This window comes from Rhinichthys klamathensis, unplaced genomic scaffold, assembly GCF_029890125.1.
Source record: "Rhinichthys klamathensis goyatoka isolate OS25496 unplaced genomic scaffold, OSU_Roscu_1.1 h1tg000176l_1, whole genome shotgun sequence".
NCBI lineage: Eukaryota > Metazoa > Chordata > Actinopteri > Cypriniformes > Leuciscidae > Rhinichthys > Rhinichthys klamathensis.
Window position 1 is genome coordinate 1,550,001 of NW_026606705.1, and position 12,500 is coordinate 1,562,500.

Consider the following 12,500-nt stretch of genomic DNA (forward strand, 5'->3'; position numbering starts at 1 on the left):
AATAGAACAGTGATACTGTCATTATATTTACGTAAATAAATATTACATTGAGTAACAATTAGAGCTGTCAATTAATTACATTATATGCTGATTATTCTAATTAATAGCATATCAATATTTGCAGAGAAAAACAACCAAATGCCCCAAATAAAGACAGAAGCACTAACTAGGAAGTGGTTATTTCTACTGTTTAATACTACATTTTAAGCTTGTTTTACTTTCACTCAAGCAGGTTTTGACAAGATACTTGGATTTTAATTGAGTTTTTATTTATTTAGATTTTTACACTGCATCTATACGTTCACGTTAGTGTGTCCACACTGCATGTGTTTTGTGCACAGATTTGTCTTCAGTAATGAAAGACCTGGCGGCGATGTAGAGCATCTGCTGGATCCGGATCATCCGCTGATAGTCCAGCCCGAGACGCTCCGAGTTATTGTTTGACATCAGACCCTGGAAACTGGGATACAGGAGTGAGTCTGTGGAGCACAGCAACACTTCAGTCAGGCAACCCTCAACCCAGCCGTTCCTGTGACGCTTTCCATCCCAGAATGCAGCTGGGTGTTTGTATGAAGTGGACTTCATGTCAATGTTTAAATGAAATGTTAATTAAGTCCCTATATCAGTTGTATTACTGTCAAATTATGGGTAAAAGAAAAAATACTGTTCCATTTGTCAGAAACAGCTCAGTAAATTTTGCGAAATATATCATTAATTGCTATCAAAAGCCAGTAGGTTAGAAGAATTATGAGCAAAAAAGAGACGTATTCTGCTTCAGACAAACTATTTTAAAAAGTTACAACAAATTAGAATTTTTGAAGGAGGGCCATTAAAAATGTTAGCAGAGTAAACAAACATTTTGCAGAAAAATTGTCATGTGACTCACCTTCCAGTCCGACCACACTGATTGGCTGCAGATCCCTGGGGAAGGGCGTGGCAGCGATGAGTGGGAGGAGCCAGATGAAAGAGACCATCGTCATGACGACAGAGTGACAGCATGTCCTGTCAGTCATCTGCAGAGTGAGGAATGAGGAAACCATTAGAAAAACACAAAGACAATAAATAGATGACTTTCAATAGCAAACATAAACATACAGCACACAAATACTCTCGAGCTTCTTCTCTTAAAGCACATACTCATGACACTCAATCATCATGACGTTAAAATCATCATTACTGATGTGCGGAGTCACAGTCTTGATCATTACTTTTTAATTTTACACAATACATTTTAATGTGAGAAAGACTTGTGAATTTTAGCTCTGGTTTAAGGTAATATACTATAGTGTTTTTAGTTTAAAGCATATAATGAACAATTTCAGACTCTTTTTAGACAATTTTAGGCCAATCTACATTTTTATGTAACTGACTTGAAATGTGCATCACACTGCAAGAACACAATAGATCACATCAGAAGCACAGATATGAACAGTAAAAATGATCTAATAAACATATTTTTTGAGCCCTGTTAATCCTCCGGAGCAAATGTCAAATTGGACTGTAATTCTGGGATCAGCTTGTTTTTATCTGTGTGTGTTTGGTTGAGATTAAGGTCAGACAAACATTAGTGTTTAAGGTCAGCGTTAACATGAGCTGCTGTGTTTATCTACACTGATGTGTGCTGCGATACACTCACACAGTCCAGCAGGATTAAACATCACTCATAAACATTTACATTTGAATTATTTTACTATTTAAATTCTTTTTATAACTGTATTCACTGTACGTCCGACTGGTTGCACTGTATTCCTCCTTTTGATTCACTGAACTCAAGTGGCACTGAGAACTGGGTAAGAGAGAAACATGAATGACTGAATTGTGAACTTGAGCCAGTGGTGGAGGAAGTACTGAATCTCAGTACTTAAGTAAAAGTACAAATAACCAGAGACATATTTACTTTAGTAAAAGTAGAAGTACCACAATGACAACCCTACTTAAGTAAAAAGTAAAAAGTACCTGATTTTAAATGTACTTTAAGTATTAAAAGTAAAAGTACTTGCATAACAATTTATTCTCTTAATGTCTATATTCTAATGATTAATAAAACAGTTAATTCTAACTCATTCAACCTAATAATCCTATAATGATGTTCAATATTATGGAAAAGCAGTTATATTTTAAGTTTTTGTCACCATTTCTGAACAAGGTTGCAATTAGGCAATATACACATCAAGCTTACTATATAGGGCTACCCTTATTATATACGGTATATATATATATATATACACATATTATGTTTAAACGCCGTATGTGACGGCGTTTGGCTGTAAACGCGATTCATTTATGGCGTAATTCTGAACCTCTTGGCTTGCCATACTAATCCTAACCAAACGTATAATACACACGCACCCCACACCACTACTATATAAATAGTCTCTGACTAAACCTACCAATGCGTTTCCTATGCATGTAAAAACTAATTTCCGCATATAAATTGCACGATAAACACACTGCGTGCTATAGAGACGCATTTAGTGTGACCGGGTTGATATATCTATGGCAACTAAACTTCACTGGAGAGACAGAAACGTGCGATGAACGGACGGTCAGGATGACGTTTTGGCAGGGAAAACTGATCAGAAAATTTAACGAAAATGTAACAGAACGTTGTAGAAATGTAGTGGAGTAGAAAGTATAATAATTGCTGCAAAATGTAACGAAGTAAAAGTAAAAAGTATGCACTATTGATTCTACTTAAGTAAAGTACAGATACGTGAAAATTTTACTTAAGTAATGTAACGAAGTATTTGTACTTCGTTACATTCCACCACTGACTTGAGCGATGAAGCCCGGCTGATCAGGGTTCCAGACTGCGACCAAATTGAGAATGTGTGAGTTAAAATGATATGTGGTCGCATTTGTGCGAGTGGACGCTTGAGCAACAGAACGCCGTTGTATCAGCTGCTGCAGTCCGTAACTTATGTTCAAAATGAACGAGTAGGCTACATCATGAATCCATTTTCCAAACCGTGTTTTTGACTTGACTCACGCGCATCGCACACTGATGGTGAAACGCGCCAATTACGAATTCACGAATTAAGGCATATTAAAATGGTCTCCCGAAACACAGAGCCCCTTCCTCCTACGTCTTTTCAGCGGTTATATTTTCCTCTGTCGAGCGATTACTCTCATGATCGCTCGACAGAGGAAAAGGAAATTATTATAAAATGCAGAAGGTAAGGAGTGTGAGATTTCTGCTTTTTGTTACAACTATAAACTTTGATAACGAAAAATCTGTATCAGTTTATTATAATACTCTAATCTTTTAAAATGTAATGCATATATTTGAATGTTTAATGATTTTTAAAAGATAGAAAGATGATGATAGATAGGTAGATAGATAGATAGAATATGATTCAAATGTAAATAGATAGATTGTATATAATTCAAATGTAAAATGCTTAAAATTACAGATTAAAATTACTGTCCAAAATCCATGAAAATCCTGAAATTTGGCAATGATAATTAATATATTACAGGTATTTCTGCTGCAACCCAGAAAGCCTTTGCTAGCCTTGGTCCATTAAAACCACTATTCATCAGCATGCATTGATTAATCCCATGGCATGTAGCAAAAAAAAAAGAAAAAAAAGGTGCGACCAAATCATATGCTGGTGCGACCAACTGAGAAAGTTGGTAGCACCAGTGCAACCAGTGGAAAATTTAGTCTGGAGCCCTGCTGATGGCCTGGGTCTGTGGAGGGGTAGTGAGATTGACGTGATTAAACTCCAGGTTCTGGATCGACTTTGGGGTGCGGACTGATGGGGCAGTGAACTGTCAAATAAATGTAAGTAAAGCTGCAGCCCCTCTTTGTCGCCATCTCTGTTCAAAATCTGCAATTGCATCAACTTATCAACTTTACGTGGGTTGTGCCTCGGCGCGGCACAGCACGGATGAACACAATGTTTGAGGAGAGTGTGTCTGTCAGTCACTGCGCCGGTGTGGATACTGGCGTTCACAATCACTGATTATACTTTTTGGAAGTACATGACCAACATAAGAATTTTCATCGGAAAATGTCTGAACTAGTAAGAAACAAGGGCTGGGCGATATGGAGCAAAAAATATATCTCGATATATTTTGCTTTATCTCGATATACGATATATATCTCGATATCTTTACAGGAAAAATAACCCAACAAAAACTACTGTAAAAACAAATATGGCAAATACCACAGTCTTTTTTTCATTGGAGTGCAAAGAGGTAGGCAGTTCATGTAGTCCAAAGTGCTTCTGCGACATAAAAAAAAATCCCTGTATACAAAAATAATAATTCAACGACGGCAAAGGCCAGGGTTGCCACCAGGATTGTCATTCTTTTTAATAACCTGTCCCAGGAAATTTATCCACTCTCCCGGGACACAAAATGTCCCGGTTTTCGAAAGACTGCGTGAATCTGTATGTTCAAACCTTTTTACAGTCTATGGTTCAAACTGTGTAGCGCGCGCACGGCAGAGAGGGAGAGAGAGCGAGAGACCTTGCGTGTGTTTGCTAGTGTGCCTCAAGAAGTGCATGTAAGACAGCATTTAAGACGATTCTTTTAGACGGGTTCTGTAGCCTCCGGGCTAGTTGCGGGCGCCGCCATGTTGAACAACACGCGAGGGGAGGGGGGACAAAAGCAAGGAGGCGGGGGCGAGCACAGCGCAGAGAAGGCAAAGTGGCGAAATCAGAATATAAACAATATATCGATATATACGAAATGTCAAAATCCATATCGTGTTTAAAAAATATCTCGATATATTTTAAATATATAAATATATATTTTTACTAGGGTTGGGTATCGTTTGGGTTTTATCCGATTCCAGTACCTACTCGGTATTTTTTAAACGGTTCCGGTGCTTAAACGGTTCTTAAATCGGTACTTAAGAAAATGAAACCGCACACACTTTATCAAAAAAATAATACCCTTTAATTTACAGGGCCAAACTGGACACAATATTAACTTAAATCTTTAAACAATATAAATACAAGTAGGCCTAACATATGGTAATAATAAAACCAATATAAAATAAAAATTCATATTTACATAATATCAAATGAAACAATATTGTATCAAACAATGTAATAATACTGGAGATTAATAGAGATTACTAGCAGGCAGAGCTGCCAACTCTCACGCATTGACCGTGAGACTCACGCAAATGACCCTTTTCACACAGAAAAATCGCGGACAAAGAGGACACTGACAGACAAGACAGAGAAGGTTACTTTTGATATGGAACAAATCCACAGCTGTCAGATTCTGTCAATATTTTTACGAGATTCACACAATAAATAACGGTTTTGGCTCTTTGAAATGTGACAGATCGCTGTGCGTCAGTTCAAACGGCACGTGATACAGCAGCCTACAAATTCACTGCTTCTTAGCTACGCAGCGCTGAGTGAACCTATGAAAGAGAACATCTCTGGTTACTGGTGTAACATATCTCTCAATAGGGAACGGGACGCTGCCAAGCTCCTCGCGCTGCCGACCAGCTTCGCCTTTTTCGGCAAAGAAATCTGAGGAGCAGATGGCGCGCGCGCGCCAACATAGTATGACGACGTAAGTGCGTCGATGCGGCGCCCGCGCCATCAGCCAATGAATTGGCTTGATTCTATATGGGATTCAGACTATCGGCAGATCGGCACACACCCAGAGGGCGTTCTGACACGTAATTTTACACGTGAAATGCAGCCAAACCCTGTGAGAAAGAGCGCGCATGCGAGACAGAAGAAACTGTGCTCCAAACTGTGTAGCACCATGTAGCACACGCACGGCGGAGAGAGAGCGAGCGAGAGACCTTGTGTGTGTGTGTGTGTGTGTGTGTGTGTGCGCGCGCGCGTGTGTGCCTAATGAAATTAGGCACCGAAATCAGGCACCGAAATTTTCGTTCTTATTCGGTCTGGTTACTACCGTTTACGTCGGAACCGGTTCCCTATTGGCACCGAGTTTCGGTACCCAACCCTAATTTTTACCAACTAAGGGTAAAAAAAATATTGCAGTGAATCGCGCTGATTAAATCTAACAATCGCTAATCATATCACGTCAAACCGTGCAAATTATACTTTGTTCTCAAATTGTTAATGTTCAACGTCAGCATTGCGTGACAACATGTAATGTCCTTCCGATATTATCCTTGTGTTCGCATGGGTCCGGTTGCAGTCTCTTCTTCTTCTGTCGCCACTCCTGAACGAGTCTGAACGAAGTCTTCTGCATGTTACAGCGGGTGAGTCTCTAGCTGTCACTGATGATCGTCGTTTGAACCTTTCTGGATCCGCCATCAAATTGATAAGTTTAATTATATCAAGTCCTGTGAGAAAAGACTATAAATCTCCACCTCCAGCATCCTCACAGCTACGGCAAGCAGAGAGTGTTGAACACTGGCTGGTTATGTATTTGCTAAAAATTAATTTTCACCCAAAAAAGCTACGGACTGCAGCTTTAAGTAATATTATAGATTTGACAGCACTGACACTACTGGATGTAATTGAGCTGAATAGAGCGCAACAGTCGCTTTCGGAAGTAAAATCTCCATTCATTTCTCCATGGGGAAATTGATTTTTAACAATAGCTCATAAACCGTTAAAGACAGCACTACTGTGAGCTACGAAGTTGTTCATCGATGCTATTTGCTTCTGCTGAAGGTGTCAGCATGAAGTATTTCAACTTAGTTTTAAAATAATTGTGTTTAACAGCAGAGGTCATGGAGAAAAACTACATTACCCATGATGCTGCACAGAAATGTCCACCAATCAGAGTCGAGACAAGCAGAACTGCCAATCTATCTCATTAGCTCCGCCCACTCCCATGAAGCCCTGCGAATGACTAAATCAAGCCGACTTAAATATTTTAATATATAGGCCTATGCATATTTTACATTAAACTTAAAATGTTTTTATCATACTAACATTTTTAAATGAGCAGTTTTATATTTATCGTTTTTAATTCGATTAGGCATATGATGTTTGCAAAGTATCTTATATCCTTATAAATATTTTGCTTCAAAACAAAGTTTAATGTTATGATTCTCTTTGTAGCTGATTGGCTTATAACACTTTAACAAAAACATTTTTTGGTAGAAATGAATGGACAAAAATACTTCCAGAACCAGCACCTCTGAAAAAGTGGGCTGGCTATAAAACTAAAATATATATCGGTATCCTCCATGAACTATGATCCCATAACAATCCGTGACAATGTTTAAAAGCGGACCCAACCTGAGGCTAATCCTCCGAGAGCTCTGAGTGTGTCAGTGGGAGACACTTTAGCTAATTAATGGCTAATCAGAGCTAATCTTCCATTAGTCAGATCAACCGGGACACACAAGTCGCCGGGGGTGTAATCTGCATCTTTTTATGTACAGGATTATTCAATTATAAACTTTTATACACTACAAGTTAAAGCGCTTGGTTTTCTGAATTCTTCTTTAATTAAATTGCTTTCCAGGGCTGCAATTAACAGCAACATTCAGGCTCATTAATCAGCGCAGAGAGCCAATTATGTAGATTACTAAATACAACATATCAAAGCAAGTGTCATTATTGTAGAGCGATAACACACACACTTCACACACACACTTCACAACCACTGAACCACCTCAGTGTCTATTCCCTCTGTGTGTTCAACAGTTGTTTTCAGCTAAACACAGTCACAACCAGATCAACACGACCACAGACACAGAAACCACATCCAAAAACAGCATAACACACACACACCACAGAGACAGTCCCTCTCACACACACACACACACACACACACACACACACACACCACAGAGACAGTCTCTCTCACACACACACACACACACACACACACCACAGAGACAGTCTCTCTCACACACACACACACCACAGAGTAGGGCTGGGCGATATGGCCTAAAAAAAAAATCCCCGATTTTTTCACAAAAAATCCGATTTACGATTTAAATCGATTTTTTTTCTCTCCCTACTTAAAATCAATCTGCAGATGACTAAGAAATTGTTCAAAACAAGTTTTAACTTTATTTTGTTTTGATATTCCCTTCTGGGATATTATCTGGATTAAAGTGTAATCAGAAACAACAAGCCAAAAAGACAAGAGGGCAGGCCCTGTCTTTGTAAATAGTGTAAATGTAACATAACATAAAAGGGGTGGATTGGGGGGATGTGTAAAAAAAAAAAACTTGCATCACAATAAGTTTATTGTGATTGTCAAATTATTTGGTAACTAAACATAATTGTATCAAGTTTATTAACTATAAACACAATGTTTACATGGTACAAAAAGACTGGTATGCTACTGTTTTTATTATTGCTTAACACAAATTTCAAATTTTGTGATTTTGATTCTGATATTGATTCAATATCAATTCCTTTGGATAAATATTAGGTACAGTAGATACGTTAATGTGTTATGTTAATTGTTCTCCAAAAATAAATCACCTAATGCTGTAAACATACAGAGAGCCCTGTCAGCTATTATTATTAAAGGTTAAAACTAACTCAAATTAAACAATGCGTTTTTTATAATAAGAAACAACGTTATAATATTTTAATGATATAGGTAAAATATAATAAATGTGTAATATAGTTATCATATTTAGCAAAATACTCCTCTCTATAGCAATTATTTTAAGTCCAACTAACATGCGTGCTATGGGTCATTAAAAGGCATCCTGAGGTAAATGTAACGTTACGTGACATATGTTGTTCTCCAGCTGTTTTATGGACATCTTTCCGCGGTTGAAAAACACTGATCGATCGATTTTATTAGCTACATTTGGGTAAGTTAGTAGGCTACTTAGTAAAGAGTAACAGATGATCGGTTCATGTGCCGCTTGAACTGAGATCTGTCAGCGATCTTTCACGTCACATTTACAAGCGCCAAAACTGTCTGTGTTTATTGTTTGAATTTCGTATTAAAATTGACCGAATCTGAGAGCTGAGAATCTGTTTCATATCAATAGTAACCTGCTCTGCCTAGTCTGTGGGTGTCAGTGTCCTCTTGATCTTTTCTGCGCGATGTTTCTCTGCGTTAGAAAATGGATGTGTGCGTGAGAGCGTGTAAAAAGTGACAATTGCGTCTCTCACAGTGAACTCATGAGAGTGGACGGCCCTGCAGATTCAGTTTGTAAATGTTTTCGGCGGGTGTGCTTCTGCTGCCGCGGGCTTGTTCATTTGCCATGTTGTTTGTGTATCTCTATCATGGCAAGCGCTGAGCCCGGTCGGAACTACGGGAGCCCAGATTGGCGCGTCGGCGGTTGTTAAAGAGAAAACCGGTTTTCATTCAAAAAAATCGGCGTAAACTTGCGTAAACTACACATTCGAGTTAATCGATAAAATCGATTTATCGCCCAGCCCTACCACAGAGACAGTCTCTCTCACACACACACACACACACACACACACACACACACACACACACACACACACACACACACACACACACACACACACACACACACTAGTGATCGACCGATGTATCGGTTTACCGATATTTTTCCCGATATTTAAGCATTTTCCCATAATCGGGTATCGGTTTTGTAATATCGGATTCGCCGATTAATGGCGCCATCTTGTGGCCGTTTTGAGAATTCCGCCATTGCAGCCCGCGTCTGAGGAGATCAGTCAAACTCTGTGCACAGGTAAGTATATGTTCTACTTGCTTTGCTTTAATTATTCAACTTTATTTAACATAACAGACATGCAGAAATGAGATTTGAGACATAAATGCCTGATATAGTTTATTTATGCAGCTTGGTTCTAAAAAATTCAGACGAACTCATGGAGTCACGTAGCGTAATCCGTCATGTCCTGCCCCAATAAAGACGTAACTTTACATGAATTAAATAAAACAGACATGAATGAGTGCATGTTGAAAATAAAAGCGCTGAATTTAATTCTCTATCTGTTGTATTTGCTCACCATTAGTCTCGGAAAAAAAGTTCGTTCATATTGCTGAGGACCAGGGGCGTCACTAGGCCCTTTTTAGGGGGGCTTCAGCCCCCCTAAACTTCTGCCTAGCCCCCCTAAAAATGTGAGATTAATGTAGGCTACACAAATTCGTGTTCGCTTCAGTCTTGTTATAATCAGATTCAGCGCGTTCTTCATCTTCAATCCGCAGCGGCGCCGACAGAGAGCACGTCAGAAACAGAGGACAGGCTGTGTGTGTGTGTTCATGTGTGTTCATCTGAGCCTCATTGGTCTGTCACTGCTCGTCAATGTCAGAATATTTGAGATGACCAATCAAATCAAAGTAGGCAGGCTTTATGTTCACAGACGCTGCTGAGCGCGAATTTTAACAGTGCGACTCGACGCGTACGGTCAAGTGCGAGATAAGATGTAAGTAGCTAAACTTAACATTTCATATTTTACTTTTTTTAGGTCATAAATGTTAAACGAATGACAAAAAATAATCAGGCAAACTAATATAGTTTTGTCTAATTTCGCCATTTTGAACTGAAAATAGGCTGTAACGTGACTCATGTAATGTAATAATTAGTTTACAGAAACATTAACAAAGCCGTTTTCATCATGTTAGGCACAAGATTAATAATGAATGTGTACATATTGAGGATATAATACAAATTGTAGCCTTTAGTAAATTAAAAAAGCTCAGCTTTAGGAGGGGAAGAGAAAGGGACGAAGAGACTGAGAAAAAAAGAAAGAGTGATGGAGATGAGAAGAGAGCAGGTATTGACAAATAATCTGCCCACTGACATGGTTTTAAAGCTATTTCTTATCCTTTTTTGGTCTTCAAACGTCTTGAAATGCACATATCAGAGAAATAAAAAATTTGAACCCCCTACCAACCTCAAATTTAGGACCTCTGTGACTAAAGCCCTGTCTACGGCCCTGTATTAGGCATAAGATCAATAATAAATGTGTAGCCTACATATTGTGAATGCATTTAATAAACTTAATTACCTTTAGTAGCTTTCAGTAAATAAACGCGTCTGAGAAAATGATTCATAGGCAAAATCAACCTATCAATTGACCCCATGTTTACTTTCTTCACTGACAGACAAAAATGAAAAGCCTATATCAGTCAAAGCTCAGCTTTAGGAGGGGAAGAGACAGGGCAAGAGAAAAACAAAGAGAAAAAGAGTGTGATGCTGATGAGGAGAGAAAAATAATCAGCTGCCCACTATCCAAGTTTTTTTGGCCTTCAGAACATCTTAAAATGCACATATGTAGATCAGAGAAATCAAAATTTTCTCGGGGAGACCCCGAACCCCCTTATTTGCCCTACCTCACATTAGGGACCACAGTTATTATAAAACCGTGCCTTTGCATCGTAATGAAAATGGTTAATAGTGATCTTTAGATAAACTAAAGTGTTACATTTTTTTATTTTTAAAAAAAAAAATCATATTGGGGGCTTAGCCCCCCTAAAATGAAAATCCTAGTGACGCCCCTGCTGAGGACTCACTGGGTTGATGATCAGGAATGTTAAAGCACGGCCACTGAATGAAACTTTTGACAAGATTATCTTGTTTAAACACCCTAGATTAGGCTATATGATCATTTACTACATAGCAATTATTTCGCTAATTCACATCTAAATATACCGCTTTGTGGAAATTAATTATTTATTATCTGCACGCGCGATCGCGGTTGAGTAGCCTAAGTTATAGTTCTGTGTAAATGCATAGATAAACAGCACTTTGTCAGAAAGCATTTCATGATCTAGACCGACAAAAATATTATTAATTATTTAATAACATACGAGTTGGAAAATGAAATGATGTATATGCTGTTTTGTTTGTTACTTTCCTGACAATGTTATAGCTAATGTTATTCAGTGAATCAATATTACCCAGTGAATTATTCCTCATTCTTTAAACCTATTAAACGGCACATAAACCTTCTAAAACTGTTTAAAATGAATTACATTTCTGCAAAGGTGATATGACTCCCCTGTCAATTATTTTCTCCATATGAAAACATTAGACTTTTAAAATTGATTTTGCCTATTGTTAACATTGTTGCTGCTGATGCTTATAAATTATATGTATAATTTAGATATAAATTATATAATGCAATAATAAAGTTACACTACTAAAATAGCTATGCAAAAAAAAAAAAAACAGGTAATTTAGATTTTTTCCCCCCAATATGTTAGAATAATTTTTGTGCTTTATTTTTTACCTCATCAAAGCTTTTATTTTTAAACAAAGACACTTGTAACAGTGCACTTTATTTTATGGACTTTTATTTTTTTTGTATGCAAGGAGGGAGTGATTGTTATAAATAAAATGGTTTGTCCAGTTCATTTGTGTTGTAATAATTGTGTCAAAAACAGAAGTATAACAATAAATAAATATCGGTTCTGCATATCGGTTATCGGGCACATAAACATGCAAATAATCGGTATCGGTATCGGTTATAAAAATCAATATCGGTCGATCACTAACACACACACACACACACACACACACCACAGAGACAGTGTCTCACACACTCTCTCACACACTCTCACACACACACACACACACACACACAGTCTCTCAAACACACACCACAGAGACAGTGTCTCACACA

The 12,500-nt window shown here is 38.0% G+C and overlaps 1 protein-coding gene across 2 annotated transcripts in view; it reads right to left on the reverse strand.

Annotated features, from left to right (window-relative positions):
• The window catches only part of sema6d (sema domain, transmembrane domain (TM), and cytoplasmic domain, (semaphorin) 6D), a 38,114-nt gene that overhangs the window by 13,776 nt on the left and 11,838 nt on the right, over positions 1–12,500 (reverse strand). For both annotated transcript variants that reach the window (XM_056260250.1, XM_056260249.1), the window contains 2 exons: positions 887–1,013; positions 365–479 (listed from right to left, as the gene is read on the reverse strand). In XM_056260250.1, coding sequence (XP_056116225.1) covers positions 365–479; positions 887–1,013 — 242 coding nt within the window. The remainder of the gene's footprint in view (positions 1–364; positions 480–886; positions 1,014–12,500) is intronic.